Here is a 15,715-nt window from a genome sequence, read left to right as displayed (position 1 = left end):
TCCCGTCGACTCCCCCTCCGCTTCAAGTGGAAAACAGGAGTCGCCGGGAGAGCGATTGGCAATCGGTTTAGTGGGTCTATCGACCGCGGATGTATCAGTGAGTGCAGACAAGGCCTCGCATCACTCAGGCATACGGATTATTCACATCCCTGAACCATGTAAATTATATCGAAGTAACCTCTGGTGAAGACAAGGTCTAAACCGATGGGAGAGCTCCCTACCCTGCGCTCAGTGTCTTTACCAGACGCTACTGCAGAGCAAAGTCGCTCCCTCACCCCACCCCGGGGGGGGGGCAGGCGTCAGGCTGGTGCCGACAGACAGGCGGACTCGCCCATTCGCCCCCTCAGGCCACGCGCTTTGCTCTGCCAAAAAACCACGACGGTAAAAACCGGTCCCAGGAGCGAGGCCAACTCCCAGGGCGGCTCCTCACCCCGCCCGGGCTGCTCGGCGGAAAGCGGGCCTGGGCGCCGCGGAACCCGCGGGGGGGGGGAACCGGGACTGCGAACCCGGCCAGGCCCCGCTGACCCGAGACACGCCCCCGCCCCCTCCCCCTGCAGCCGGGGCCCCGCGCCCCGCCCCCCTCACCATCTCCTCATGCCCGGGCCCGTCGGGCTGGCTGCCCCCGGGGGCGGCGGGGCCCGGGCTGGCTCTTCCCTCCGGCGTCTTCCTCTCGCTCGGGCCCTTCCCGCGCGCCGGGCGCCGCCGCCGCCCCCACAGGTAGAGGGCGCCGGCCCCGAGCAGCAGCGGCGCCCCCAGCGCCAGCGCCACCTGCCAGCGCGGCAGCCCCGAGCCGCCGCCGCCGCCGCCTCCCCCCGCTGCTGCAGCGGCCTCCACGGGCTTCGAGGCGGCCATGATCCCCGCTCCGCTCGCAGCGCCAGCCGGGGGGGGATGGAGGGAGCAGAGCGAAGGGTCACCGGAAACCCGCGGCATGCCGGGAAAGGGTCAGGGGGAAGCACTTCCATGCGCCGCGCGGCCGGGCTCGCCCGCAGACAAGGGGCGACGGCGCCACCTGCCGGCGGAGAGGGGTAAGCGCAGTGCCTGCCCCCTCCCCTGAGCTCAGACACGGAAGCGGCGGCGCCACCTGCCGGCGGAGAGGGGTAAGCGCAGTGCCCGCCCCCTCCCCTGAGCTCAGATACGGAAGCGGCGGCGCCACCTGCCGGCGGAGAGAGGTAAGTGCAGTGGTTCCCTCTTAGGATCTCAGCGGGGAGAGCAGGGAGCCCGCAGGCTCCTGCTAGCATGAGTGCATCCTACAGGGGAAGTCGGATCCTCCCATCCCAGTTAATGCACCAAGGCAGGGTGAGAACACAAGCTGCTGGGCATGGATGCTAACACAGTGTGGCTAGCTCCAACCGTCCAAAAATTAGAGTCTGGCCCCCAAACTCAGGAGGTTTTCTTAAAAACAGTGAGTGCTGGGTCCTGTTTATTTGCCTTCTGTCTTTTGAGCCTTTAGGGTTCACATTTCTCTGCGCAGCCCTGAGCGCTAGAAACTGACTGGATTGTTGTTGTTGTTTTTCAATGAAAGCAGAGGTTCTTCTGAAATCACATGACTCCAGAAAATTAATCACTGCAGCTATTTTTTTTGCCTGGCACCTTCTGTGACATACTGTACCCCCTGTACCCACCTATTCAACACTGTTATATGATTATGATATGTTTTGTACAGAGTATGCCTTGTGAGGTATCATTTGGAAAGTTATAATCTGTTGCGCATTACTATCCTGTTGAAATGCATGTATCCTCATTGTATATGAAGTTATGAGATTTTGCTATATGTTGGTTACTGAAATAGGTTGAGAATCTGGGAAATGCCCACAGATTAGCTCCTCAGAGATAACAGAAGAGTGACCAACATGCAGCCAGGTGTTAAGCGACCATCACCAGCTATTCTCAAGTAGCAGAGTTGTAAACAAAGACAGTTGCTTGAGTATGTACACTATCGGGGCAGCCTAATCCCATGACACAGCATAGATTTTTCTAGCACCGGGAGAAAAGTATAAATGAGGGACAGTGATATCACTTTCTCCTCCCCATCTCTATACCTGGAAGCAAGATTGTTTGGAAGATAAAGAGACGTCTCCTTGAACTGGGGGAAAGGGATGGACCTAACTAGAAAGCTGTCTAGTTAATATGAACTGTGAACTGAAAACTGCCTGCAACATCCAGTAAGGTGAGAAAAACTGTTTGATTGAAATCTTGCTTAGCCTGATAAAGTTTAGGATTTAGAATGCATGTTTATTTTTTATGTCTTATGTAACCAAGTCTGACCTTTATGCCTACCACTTCTAATCACTTAAACTCTATCTTTCTTTAGTTAATAAACTTATTTTGATGTTTAGTCTAAACTAGTGAGTTTGTTTTAAGTGCTTGGGGGATCTGCCCAGATTACAGAGGCTGGGGCATGCCCAGTACCCTTTGAAGAAGTGGCAAGCTAATAAATGGGCTTACATTGATCTGGGGTGTAAGGCTGGGGTTGTGGGAATTTGCTGGTGTCTCCCTATATACAGTTCATGAGTGGCTTGGGAGAGCCTTTATGTGACTTTGCTGGGTATGCCTGTGCACACCGATGACTGAGTGAACAGAGCCTGGAGGGGTTTGCAGTTCACTGCCATAGCAGTGTAAGAGACAGTCTGGGCAGGAGAGTTAAAGCTGACACAGGGGTTCTACAGTCTGGATTGCACTCCAGGGTATGTCACACCTTCCCCTGAGAAAGGTGCTATTGGGGCTGCCATTGACGTAAAAGGAGCACTCACCTGAAAAGAAAAGTTTGTTGCTGATGCTGTTGATTCTGCATGTTCGATGAAAGAACTCAATGGAGGGAGAAAAGGGGGTTTGATTGTTACTGCTTCTTTCTTGTCTAAAGCATTCAATGGAGGAAGAAAAACCTTTGTGGTCGAGGAGGAGGAGAAAAAGGAGGAAGAAGCTTCCTTGTCTGGAGCTCTTAATGGAGGGAGGGGAGCAGATGCCATAGACGATGATGATGCTGGTGATTGCTTGCTTGACACTCTCAGAGGTGGGAGAGGACCATTGGTCGTGGATGATGATGGTACTTCCCTGCTTCGAGGTCTGACTGGAGGGAGTGGAAAGTTTGCCGTTGCTGCCTCCGCTTGCTTACATGGAGCACTCACCTAAGGGTAAATAGAAAAGTTCGCTGTGTTATTATTTTTTGCTCAGCTGTACTAAGCATTTTGCACCCTGCAGGTAACTTGTTGGCTTTCTTTATAGGTGGGAGAGAAATGAGCTATTTAAAGAACTTTGATCATTATTCCAAACAAAAGTGCCAACGATTACAAAGATCAAAGTATCAAGTATCAGAGGGGTAGCCGTGTTAGTCTGGATCTGTAAAAGTGGCAACAAGTCCTGTAGCACCTTATAGACTAACAGTCGTATTGGAGCATAAGCTTTTCTGGGTGAATACCCACTTCTTCAGATGCATGTAGTGGAAATTTCCAGAGGCAGGTATAAATATGCAAGCAAGAATCAGGCTAGGGATAATGAGGTTAGCTCAATCAGGGAAGATGAGGCCCTCTTCTAGCAGTTGAGGTGTGAACACCGAGGGAGGAGAAACTGCTTTTGTAGTTGGCTAGCCATTCACAGTCTTTGTTTAATCCTGAGCTGATGGTGTCAAATTTGCAAATGAACTGAAGCTCAGCAGTTTCTCTTTGAAGTCTGCTCCTGAAGTTTTTTTGCTGCAGGATGGCTACCTTTAAATCTGCTATTGTGTGTCCAAAAAAATCGAAGTATATTAAGGTTGCAAAGTGAAACACCTGAAAGTCAGGTGACACTAAAATGAAGGTTGCACATGCAACTGTTATTCTGCCCCTTTGTGCTGATGTGTTATGACACTTATTGACATGATCACCATGACAGGGTATTTATTACTCCTCTCTGTTTTTTCCCTGACCAGATTGCATTAACCACTGTTTCTTTTCTTCTCCATTCTTTTCTTTCCTACCAAAACATTGGTCAACATACTCCTGCTTTGTCTTTCCCTTAGTGATTCTGTAGACAAGAAAACTGACTGGACTCTCACTGAAAAGGAGTCAGTTCCCCTTTAGAAGCTGGCACTAAACACCTTGAACCAAGTATGCACTGGCATATAGCCATAAAACAATATTAGTTGCCAACTCATGGTGCGGTTGAGCAGCACAGAATTCGCCCCTTACCTCCCCGCTCCCCAGTACATGCAGAGAGATCCCTGTGGTAGGCAGAGAAGGATTTAGACTGATTTCTCCCTCCTCATAATGAGAAAAGCAGATGCCTGAGACTGAGATGCCAAGGGTTGGCTGTGCTTAAGAGAGAGATTTACAGACCCAAAGAGTGAGACTTTCCAGGTGGTGTGTTAGGTCATTGCTTAAGACAGGGGCTCTCATCTTTGGTCCTTGGCGACATCCAATAGTCCGGGTTTGTAATTCAACCAGCACTTAATACTTTGTTTTAAAATGTACACAGCTTAATATTGCATATGAAACACTTAAATGTCCTAGTTCATATTAGTCTAGAGCACATGGGAATTCTATATGCAATGCAAACCAGTGGATTTTAATAAAAACAATTATTCGCTGGTTGGAGCAAAAACCTGGAGGATTGGAGATCTGTGAGGACCAGAACTAATAACTCCTGGTTTAGGCACAAAGTCAGTGGACAGAACAAGAGATATATTAAAAAATAAACTGTTTTTATATAAACTTAACAAAAAAGAAAACATTATTTTGCATATCACCTTGTCTTAGTGTCTTTACAGTACAAATATTATTTGGTTTATATATTATTGCTCATATTATATTTACAGGAAACTAAAATAATCAGATTCCAAAATTAATTAAAATAAAACACAACCAATTAATTAATTGAATTGAATTAATTTGAAGCTAAAAACCATAGAAAAAGGACTCAGATTCCATATTTCTTTTAATATCTAATTTGGTGTCACATTTTATTCATGTGCTTTGTTATATTGTATGTGGCCCCCTTTGTTATTTTTATAACTTCTTTTGGTAGCTCAAACTTGAAACGTGGCTCAGGATTTGCCAGCTTTACTTAGATAATAGAGGACAGTGTCCAGTCTAGTCCAAGATTTGGTCTAAATGGTGTCTTATTCTTTTGAACAAGACTGAACCCATTCCCCACTCCCGCATTTGAGTGGGGTAAAATTAAAATGTCTAGCAACCCTGGACAGTAATGGGAAATTGAGAAGACCACTAGTGCTTTTGACATTTCTAAGATATGCCCATACAGTGTCCATCCTGCATTGCACAGTAGCGTTATCTGGGTCAGTCTGTAGTGTTGCCTCATCCCAGACACCAGCAGTCTCCAACCTTTTTACACACAAGATCACTTTTTTAATTTAAGATGAACCCAGGATCTACCATGCCCCTTCCCTGAGGCCCCGCCCACTACATTCCCCCCTCCCTCCATCGCTCGTTTTCCCCCACCCTCACTCACTTTCACCAGGCAAGGGCATGGAGTTGGGGTGGGGGAGGGGGTGCAGGCTCTTGGCTGGGGCCGAGAGGTTCAGAGTGTGGAAAGGGGCTCCGAGCTGAGCCTGGGGCAGGGGTGTGGGGTCTGGGAGTGAGTTTGGGTGCAGGAGGGGGCTCTGGGCTGGGGCAGGGGATTGAAGTGCGGGAGGGGGTGAGGGGTGTGGGCTCTGGGAGGGAGTTTGGGTGCAGGAGGGGGCTCCGGGCTGGGGCAGGGGATTGGGGTGCAGGAGGGGGGGAGGGGTGTGGGCTCTGGGAGGGAGTTTGGGTGCAGGAGGGGGTGTGAGGTGTTGGCTCCAGCCGGGAGGCGTTTACCACAGGGAGCTCCTGGTCAGCTGTGCAGTGGGGATATGGCAGGCTCCCTGCCTGCCCTGGCCCTGCCCCACTCCCGGAAGTGTCTGGCATGTCTCTGCGGCCCCTGGGAGGGCGGAGGCAGCCACACACGCTGCTACTGCCCCCGCTCCCCAGCACCGACTCTGTAGCTCCCATTGGCTGGGAACTGCAGCCAATGGGAGCTGATGGGACGGTGTTTGTGGGTGCAGGCAGCGCGCGGAGACCTTCCCCCAGGGCCGCTAACATGGAGACCTCCCCCGGGGACCACAAGCGCAGCCCCCGCATTGGCCACAGTTCCCGGCGAATGGGAGTTTCAGAGTCGGCGCTGGGGGTGGCGGGGGCAGCAGCAGGGCATGCAGCTGTCTCCCCCCCTTTCCCCTGGGGCTGCAGAGACATGCCAACCGCTTCCAGGAGTGGCATGGGGCCAGGGCAGGCAGGGAGTCTGCCATAGCCCCACTGCACCACCGGACTTTTAGCACCAGAAATCGCGATCAACTGGCAGAGGCTCCAGGATCAACCAGTTGATCGCGATCTACCAGTTGCTGACCACTGCCATACACGCTGAGGGATATCTGATTTCTGCAGCAACTGGTAATCAACAAACTCCTGTTACAACTTCTCTATCTCAGGTGGAGAGAGACTGAACATGAGCTACTTTCTGCCAACAAAGTGTTCAACATATTTAGAAGTGCAGTTTTCCTTCATATCAAAGTTCAGAAATGCTGCCATCTTTAACATTTCATCATTCAAAGATAGTTTCTCCCGTGCATACTTGGCACGGGCGTAGAATGCTCTGGCTGCACAAAAATAATTTCTGTTTTGCAATTCGGGGCGCCATTTCAGATTTTGGCATGGGGGCACAACTTTAACCATGATTTGTGGGCCTACTTAGACACTTAAACTATTTTTTTTGGCAGATAACTTAGCAATTAGCTGACAGGAGCACTGTATCTAATTTGTATATACAAGAAAGAAAATTAAATAAATATTAGACCCACTCAGCTCTAATACTAACGTGTTCTGACATCTTGTGGTAAGTCACTTAAGGGACACTAGTTAGTTTTAAAATTTTAATGTATATTCTTACTTTGTTACTAATTCTGCAGAGAGAGAGACCCCGTCAGGACTCCTGGATTCTATCCCAGCTCTGGGAGGGGAGTGGGGTCTAGTGGGGCACAGCGCGGGGGAAGATATATCCCGGTTCTATATAAGAACATCAGAATGGCCATACTGGGTAAAACCAGTGGTGCATCCAGCCCAGTATCCTTTCTTCCAACAGTGGCCAATACCAGATGCTTCACAGGGAATGGACAGAACAGGGCAATCATCAAGTGATTCATCCCCTGTCACACACTCCCAGCTTCTGGCAAACAGAGGCTAGGGACATGCAGAACGTGGTGTTGGATCCTTGCTCACCCTAGCTAACAGTCATTGATGGACCTATCCTCCATGCACATATCTAGTTCTTATTGGAACCCTGTTATAGTTTTGGCTTTGACAACATCCCCTGGCAAAGAGTCTCACAGGTTGACTGTGAAGAAATGCTTTCTTTTGTTTGTTTTAAATCTGCTGCCTATTAATTTCATTGGGTGACCCCCTAGCTCTTGTGTTATGTGAAGGAGTACATAACACTTCCTTATTTACTTTCTCCACACCAGTCAAGATTTTATAGACCTCAACCATATCCCCCCGTAGTCGTCTCTTTTCCAAAGTCCCAGTCTTTTTAATCTCTCCTCATACGGAAGCTGTTCCATACCCTTAATCATTTCTGTTTCCCTTCTCTGTACCTTTTCCAATTCCAATATACCTTTTTTGAGCAGGGGCGACCAGATCTGCACATAGTATTCAAGATGTGGGCGTACCATGGATTTATATAGAGGCAATATGATATTTTCTTATTATCTAACCCTTTCCTAATGATTCCCAACAGTCTGTTAGCTTTTTTGATTGCCGCAAAAAACAGATGTTTTCGGAGAACTATCCACACTTATTCCAAGATCTCTTTCTTGATGTGTAACAGCTAATTTAGACCCCATCATTTTATATGTATATTTGGGATTATATTTTGCCATGTGCATTATTTTGTATTTATCAGCATTGAATTTCATCTGCCATTTTTTGGCCAGTCACGCAGTTTTGTGAGATACCTTGTAGCTCTTCACAGTCTGCTTTGGACTTAACTATCCTGAGTAATTTTGTATCATCTGCAAATTTTGCAACCTCACTGTTTACCAGATCATTTATGAATATGTTGGACAGCGTTGGGCCCAGTACAGACCCTTGGGGGACACCATTATTTACCTCTCTCCATTCTCATTATTTATTCCTACCCTTTGTTTCCTATCTTTTAACTGGAGTGCCTGGCAATGCTTTCAGGATCATCTAAGGATCCTTAACTTAATTTAGTGACAAGCCTTTTGTTATCTTAATCACCTGGCCTCTGTTTATAACAAACTCCCAAAGGCAGAAGCTGGGAGCAGCACAGAACTCATCACATATCACACTCAAGCTGTGTTGCAGTTAAGAGTGCTGTCTGGGGCTAGACTGTGCGCTGTGAGCGGATCTCAGGTACGAAACTTGGGAGGAAGGGGGGGCTAGAGCCTCCCCTGCCCCCCAATGGCGCCCCTCTTTGCAAGAGGACTACTATCTTCCAACTTCTGTTTTGTGACCAAACCTACAAACAGACATGTGTCTCAAAGGGGATTGTCAGAATTAGCAAAGTCTGCATCTGTAAACAAGACAGCATTTTTGATCACTTGTGCCTGAATAAACTTTCCAAGAAGTTTTCTCACAAAAGTAGAAAGCACCCCATCTACCATGTATATATAAGGATCTTCCCTCTGCAGAAACCTGTTAGTGGTGCTAAACACTGGGAGGATGGTAGGACCCTGGTAAAAGAACAAATAAACCTCTGTCATAGATCCCTGAAAGCAGGGGCGGCAGGTTTGTATGATTTTTGGTGGTGCCCAGAATGGGTCCAAGTCCCGCTCCCCCACACACACCTGCCTATGGCTCTGGGAGGGAGTTTGGGTGCTGGAGAGGGTTTGGGGTGCAGGCTCTGGGTGGAAGTTTGGGTGCGGGAGGGGTGCTGACTCTGGGAGGGAGTTTGGGTGCTGGGTATGGGCTCTGGGCTGGGACAGGGGGTTGGGGTGTCAGAGGGGATGTGGGAGGGGATTTGGGGTGCTGGGTGTGGGAGGGAGTTTGGGTTTTCAACATCACAGACGTGACAGAACTCCTCCAAGAATGACTGTCATTTTGTTCTTTTGTCAAAGTAATGGTAGCAATCAATACATACATCTTTAACATCAAATTCTGACACTTTATAAAACTGTGTAGCACCAGCACAGCGGTATTGTGGATGAGGTGGCATGGACATCCCATGAAATACACACATGCATTCTTATTTCGAAGCAGTGTCTTAACTGAATTATTCGTACCCATGTTTACACTGGCATTGTCCAAGAAAATCCAACACCGTTATCCCATGGTATCTCATGTGATGTCATTCTCCCATCAATTTTGGAAAAGATTTATTTTGCAGTGGCTGTATGAATGCCAGTAGTGAGGCATAAGTCAAGTAACTGTGTTGTCACAAGATGTTTCTGGATATCAAAAATCCTCACTGTCAGTGGATTCATTTTTTCTAAGTTTTTGTCATATTAGAGCCATCAACAAAAAGAGAAAAGGCTTCAGTCTTTATTTGTCTCACAAGAAACTCTTGGAAATAGGCAGTAATGGCACCATTCAACATACATGTTGACTTGGTTCTTACAGATGCATAATACTGGGCAATCTGGCTGTCAGAAAAGATATCTTTAAACAGGGGGCTCAGGTTGTCTGCGGTTGCAAAAGGAATAGTGTGCTGTGCAAGCAGAGTTGTAACTTTCATTTTTCATTTTTGCATGTGTCACCTAGGGAAAAAACATTTATATTTTGTACATAAAAAAGGTGTAATCTATAAAAAATTGAATATTTTATCAAAGTTAATATCAAAATGGGAAATTAATAGACAAAATACATGCAAACAGTATAACCAAATGTTCACAAGCATATATGTTAATGATATGATACACATAGTGAGTGGATTTTTTATGTGATATAAGGATTGCAAATTTGTGTCTGGGTAACTTTGTCTGTGTAACGTACGGTATTTTAATAATCCTGTTGCCATGGATAAAGGCATCAGCTCAATGAATTAATGAATATTTAACCCTCATCAGGACACATGGAAAACCAAAAATCTTGGATCCAATAAAAATTAATTCATAAAAACAATCAAAATTTTCTGAAAGAACATTGCAAACAGAGTTTCTGACAAAGTACTAGGAATAAATTACTGTACTACCAAAAAACCCCAAGTCAGCAAGCAAATTATTTCTGGGGAACTCAAGTGCCCCGAAGAGAATTATTAGTATTATTACTATTATTAACAACAACAATAATAATTGATAATAACAACAAATCATAATTATTAAACATATTTGACTTACTTTATCAATGAGGCAATTCGCCACAGGTACAAAAAGAATTTGTAGTTGTGAACACACTGCTCTGCTATTTACGTATTTCATTTTCCAGATGACGAGTTACATCTTTTTCTCCTTGATGGCCACAGGACAGCTCTGGGGTGACCCAGCGCACAGTTAAAAAGAGAAGTCTTGCCTGCTACTGGGACAGTGAAGGGCCATGAATTTGTCCAGTGTGGTTTAAATTTTGAACTGTATTTTGCAGAACCTGAAAACTTGTTCAAGTGCTGCTTGTTTTTTGGGTGAACTCATATTTTTTTGACCGTCAAGTATTCACACACATGAGCCTGCCAGCGCCCTGGATAGCCTCCTGTCCTGTATAGAACAAGGGCCAGTAGTCTCCATGGCTATCACAGTACACAAGCTTGGAAAGCGGCTTTCCAAGCACGAAACCCTGTGCCTGAGGCCCCGGCTGTATTGTTGTCTCTTTCAGTGCCTGAGTAAAAATATTTTAAATCTTTATATATTTACTCAGAATGAGTGAGATAAGCTTAGGGAAGTATGTGAGATTGAGACAGCATGTTAATGAATGAGACTTGACATGTCTCCTGAGAGATCCAAGTATGCAAATAAATACGCTGATGGTATATAGTTCTTAGTGTGAGTTATTCAAACTCAAAAGTCCAATTCAGGAGGTTTGAGGTAGTTCGATATTTTTTTCCCAGTAACCCATAGGCCCCATCAATACTAGGCCAAAAGGCACCGCAGCCAACTCTTGGTTGCCATCACTCACACTTGTGATGCCTTTGGAAGGCTTTGCATCCATACAATGAACCAGTGTAGTCTATAACCCACATGTAGATGGAAAGGCACAGATGTTGCAAATACATTCATTCCTCTGGTCCTTCAAATTCTATCTCAAAATACAGCACCTTGTCTTTCTATCTAAGGCCCCCCATCACCAAAGTATCTGAGCACCTCTTTAATTTATTTATCCTCACAACACTCCCGCGAGGTAGGGAAGTGCAGTTATCCCCCTTATACAGACAGGGAAATGAGACACAGACAGGAGTAACTTGCCCAAGGTCACCCAAGATGTCTGTGGTGGAACAGTGAATCAAATCCAGGTCTCCCAAGTCCTAGATTAATGCCCTAAGCAGTGGACCATGTAACCACTCTGACTCAGAGTCCCACAGCAGTCTCTGCCCCTAGTTTCCCACTGGACAATTCCACAGGGAGTCTCTAGGGCCTGATTCTCCATTGTCCTGCATCTTGTGCAGCCCTTTACACCAGTGCAAAGGGAATATAAAATGCTACCAAATCAGAATGGCAGCTTGTGTTTTAAACCCACCTTGTGCTCAGTTTGAACTGCTGTAAATGACTACACAAGGCCCAGGGCAACACAGAATCAGGCCCACAGGGCCCAGCAATTGTTCTGCCCCATCTGGGGAGGCAGCTTTGGCCTTCAAACAGCTCTGTCACCGCAGAGATCCTTTTACTAGCACTTGCAATTCCTTTGTCAGACTTCATTCCTATACACGCCTCTAGCACAAGGGCATCCCATGGCAGATTTGTCTACAGCTAACATGTGCGCCAGCAACTGGTACTCAGTACAGTATTTGAAGACAGCATGCTACACTCCCAGGTAGAGCGAGACTGTGGTTTTGGGCCGATCTCTCTGTAGAAGCTGAAACTCACCCCAGAGCAGAAGGACCACACATGGTCCTTGCACCATTTGAGCCCTTGAGTAGTAGCCATTTAGAATGGATGGATGCAGTGCTATTGTTTGTGCTCTGTAGGCTCAGTCCCCGCTTGCCAGGAGCGCAGTGAACACGGGGACTGTGCTTGGCCCAGGGCTTAAGTGGGCAGGTTAATGCTCTTTGCACCCTTGCCCTTCATTTCTTTGTGCACTGGAGCAGTGCTAAGCCCATTCTAGCCCTGATTGTGGGAGATGAATTGACCTTGGTGAAAGGTGAGTGATCTGGCCTTAGACTCTAAGATTCTGTGAACCAATGTCACTTCATGTTGTCTGACATTGCTCCCCCACAATAGATCATAAAAAAGATTTCTCGGAAGAGCCCTGCTTCCTGCCAGGCAGGGAATATTTTTTAATACCAGCTGGAAGAACACAGCCAAAAGTTATTTCATAAAGTCAGTTAAGCCTCAATAAACAGCTGTGCCAGTTTCTGACCACTGTCAATATATCCATTCTCCTTCTCCAAATTACAAGCCTGTTTCAAATCAGAGCGTGCACCTTCCAGGCATGTTTTTGTGGGCAACTCTCCATTGTTATTGACAGTTGATGCACTCAGCAGCAATGAATATGAATTAGGACACACATTTTCCTTGCCACTCTCCAGGCTGTGTGACATTGGGCATCTCTGTAATGGAAAGATTAAAAGAAACCTCGTTTAAAATAGATTACTAAGGATTGGCTTATATATAAGCAGTGCCTAGGGCTGGATTGGCTGGATTGTTTTTTTTGTTAATTTGGCAGGGAGTGTTTGAAACTACAGCCCCTTTGCCTCTTTTTGACAGATCATTGTGGGACTATCTGCTTTGCAGTCTGCTCTAACGTACATCTGTCCTGTCTGGTTGGGCGCTCCCCCCAGTTTGGAGTGTCTGTACATGGAATATGAAGAGGATGATGACATTTCCTTTGCAAAATGGATGAGCAGTTTCTGGGGTCACAGCTTGATTGATGAGAATGAGAAAGAGGGTAGAGGCTACAGGAAACGACAGACGCGAGCCTTTAGTGAAAGGAGAGCCTCCCTTCCAGTAAGAAGTGTGTGTGTGTGTGTTGTGGGGAGGGCAGAGATAAGTGCCTCATCAAGGGTATGATCTTGAGATACTGTGGTGATGAGTGTGCTACACATTACTGAGTAAATGTAATTCCTGTTGGCTACATTGGGAGGTGTGGGTGCTCAGCATCTCTCAGCATCAGGCTCCTGGTACCTTTATAACGAAAGAAAGAAAGTTAGGTCCGTGCCAGAAAAACAATTAAGGTATTTCAACTGGATGAGCAAAATGTTTTCACTCCTTAAAAGTTTAAGCCATAGGGGAAGTTAGGAGGTATATATGGGCTGTGCTCACAGCATAAGGGAATGGATGTGCTTTAATTATTTATTGAATGAGGATGAGTTCTGTGAAAGAGGATGAAGGGAAAGTGAGGGGGTTTAGGGTTATTTCCTGATGGGTTTGGTCCTGGAAGATAGGATTAGGTTATCTCAGGTTTCAGAGGGGTAGCCGTGTTAGTCTGTATCAGCAAAAACAACGAGGAATCCTTGTGGCACCTTAGAGGCTAACAAATTTATTTGGGCATAAGCTTTTGTGGGCTAAAACCCACTTCATCAGATGCATGGAGTGAAAAATACAGTAGGCAGGTATATATATTACAGCACATGAAAAGATGGGAGATGCCTTACCAAGTGCGGGGTCAGTGCTAACGAGGCCAATTCAATCAGGGTGGATGTCGCCCATTCCCAACAGTTGACAAGAAGGTGTGAGTATCAACAGAGGGAAAATTACTTTTTGTAGTGACCCAGCCACCCCAGTCTTTATTCAGGCCTAATTTGATGGTGTCAAGTTTGCAAATTAATTCCAGTTCTGCAGTTTCTTGTTGAAGTCTCTAAGGTGCCACAAGGACTCCTCGTTGTTTTTAGATTATCTCAGATTCTGCTCAAGCTTCGGTGGGTGAGCTATTGTATAGATCCTTTGTTGTTTAAGATTTATTTTTAATGTAACTTTTTACATAGAAATAAAATGACTAATTGTTCGAAAACGCATGACAGGAATGCAGCCAAGGATTAAGCCCATGTGGAAGGAGTATTCCAGAAAGATTTCTGTCCAGGACCCCCTACTTCACTGCTTTTGCTTAGCCATCTGACGTTCTTCTTCTTGTAGGGAACAAACCTGCTCTCCTTTTTTGGGCAAAACTCCCACTGACTTCAATGGAAGACTTTCCTGAGTAAGGAGTGTAAAATTGCACTTACAAAAAAAAAAGACAGTAATCTCCTAAAACACTGCAGTATGGCTAGTGTGGGCTGACGCACCTTTTTATAAGGGTGAGCCAGCACAGAAATCTGTAGTATAATTATGTAAAATATGTTATCAATTTAAGACCCTGATCCTGCAAAGCCTTAAGCACCTGAGTAACTTTGCACACATGAGCAGTCCCACTGACTTCAAAGAGGCTACTCTAATATGTAAAGTGATGTAGGTGCCTATATCTTTGTAGGATCAGGGTCTAATTCTGTAACTATTCTGAATCAGACAAGTCTGACCCTCTTATCCTTGGCACCACCTGTCTGCGTGTATAACTTCTCCTTGAGGTCAGACTAGATGATCATAATGGTACCTTCTGGTCTTAAAATATATGAATCATTTAAATGAAAGATGCTAAAGTATAATAAAGCTTACTATTGTATTGTGGAGATCCAGCTATTTTTGCAAGCAATTTTCTGCATTTACCCCTTATGGAGACTATATTACCTTGCTGAATTTCATCCACCCAAGCTGAATCCTTGGTTCCTTTCCTCTGACGTATATTATGCTGTGGGGGTTTTCATGGTTAGAATAGGTTTTCTTTTTTAAAAACACTCTACTTTGGTACTTTAGTCAAGTTCAGGAGACAGGTTAAAGCTGTTAAAGATTTACCAGTTTTGAACTGTCCAGTCAAGTTCATTCTTGGGCCAGATCCTGGGATGGAGCTATGCTGAGAGAATTCTCCACCTTAGGGTATGACCCGGAATGTATTTATATAACCATAGGTTTAACACAACCTTTCCTAGTACATTAAAAATTTGTCAATTTTGCTGCCTGTGGGTTTTGTCTCTCTGAGAACAGTATACATAGGAGTCACACATCATACTTAAAGTTAAACATGTGCTTAAGTACTTTGCTGAATAGAGATGGTTTCCTGAATCAGAGGTGCCTGGAGTATTTTCTAGATCCCTGTGCTTTTGCAGTAAAGAGAGAGAGGACTGGGATTTTTCCCAGAAGCCACAATAACCAATCAATGAGAATTGTGCTGTTAACTTCAATGGGACTTGGAGTTGCCACTTCTAGTAGTGTCCTTGGATAAATTAATCTCAATTCAGTGGAGTTAGGATACATTTCACCTGTTTTGTTTCTCAGTATCAGAACAATATATATTATTTGAGAATAGAAATTTCTGACCTAGAAACCTGACCAATTTGCAGTGAACAGGGTTGAAAAATGAAGCCTGTGATCTATTTCTAAAAATGATCCAAACAGTGGCACTTGCAGTTTCTTAGAATCCTCTCCTTTAGTCATTTCATGCATTCACTGTGTGCCATAATCTCCTATGGCAGACCTGCCATTGCATGCACATGGTCATTTATGCAATGGGCAATACAAGATATCTATGTCTAGCCATGTATGGACCAAGATTTGTAAAACAACTCCCACTGCTAACTGCTA

The 15,715-nt window shown here is 45.6% G+C and overlaps 2 protein-coding genes across 2 annotated transcripts in view; one reads left to right on the top strand and one right to left on the bottom strand.

The window, feature by feature from the left end:
* TOMM70 (translocase of outer mitochondrial membrane 70) overlaps positions 1 to 892 on the bottom strand; it is a 31,835-nt gene extending 30,943 nt beyond the window's left edge. Inside the window, exon 1 of the mRNA XM_077821598.1 lies at positions 586 to 892. Coding sequence (XP_077677724.1) covers positions 586 to 852 — 267 coding nt within the window. The 5' untranslated portion in view covers positions 853 to 892. The remainder of the gene's footprint in view (positions 1 to 585) is intronic.
* A 1,203-nt stretch (positions 893 to 2,095) lies between these two features.
* Positions 2,096 to 15,715, top strand: part of LNP1 (leukemia NUP98 fusion partner 1) — a 34,791-nt gene continuing 21,171 nt past the window's right edge. Inside the window, exons 1-3 of the mRNA XM_077817678.1 lie at positions 2,096 to 2,167; positions 2,861 to 3,131; positions 12,812 to 13,051. Of these exons, the coding sequence (XP_077673804.1) occupies positions 12,902 to 13,051 (150 nt within the window). The 5' untranslated portion in view covers positions 2,096 to 2,167; positions 2,861 to 3,131; positions 12,812 to 12,901. The remainder of the gene's footprint in view (positions 2,168 to 2,860; positions 3,132 to 12,811; positions 13,052 to 15,715) is intronic.

Source organism: Eretmochelys imbricata, chromosome 1, assembly GCF_965152235.1.
Source record: "Eretmochelys imbricata isolate rEreImb1 chromosome 1, rEreImb1.hap1, whole genome shotgun sequence".
In the NCBI taxonomy this organism is placed as follows: domain Eukaryota; kingdom Metazoa; phylum Chordata; order Testudines; family Cheloniidae; genus Eretmochelys; species Eretmochelys imbricata.
Note: the sequence above shows the minus strand (reverse complement) of the source record. Positions and strands in the feature narration are given on the sequence as shown.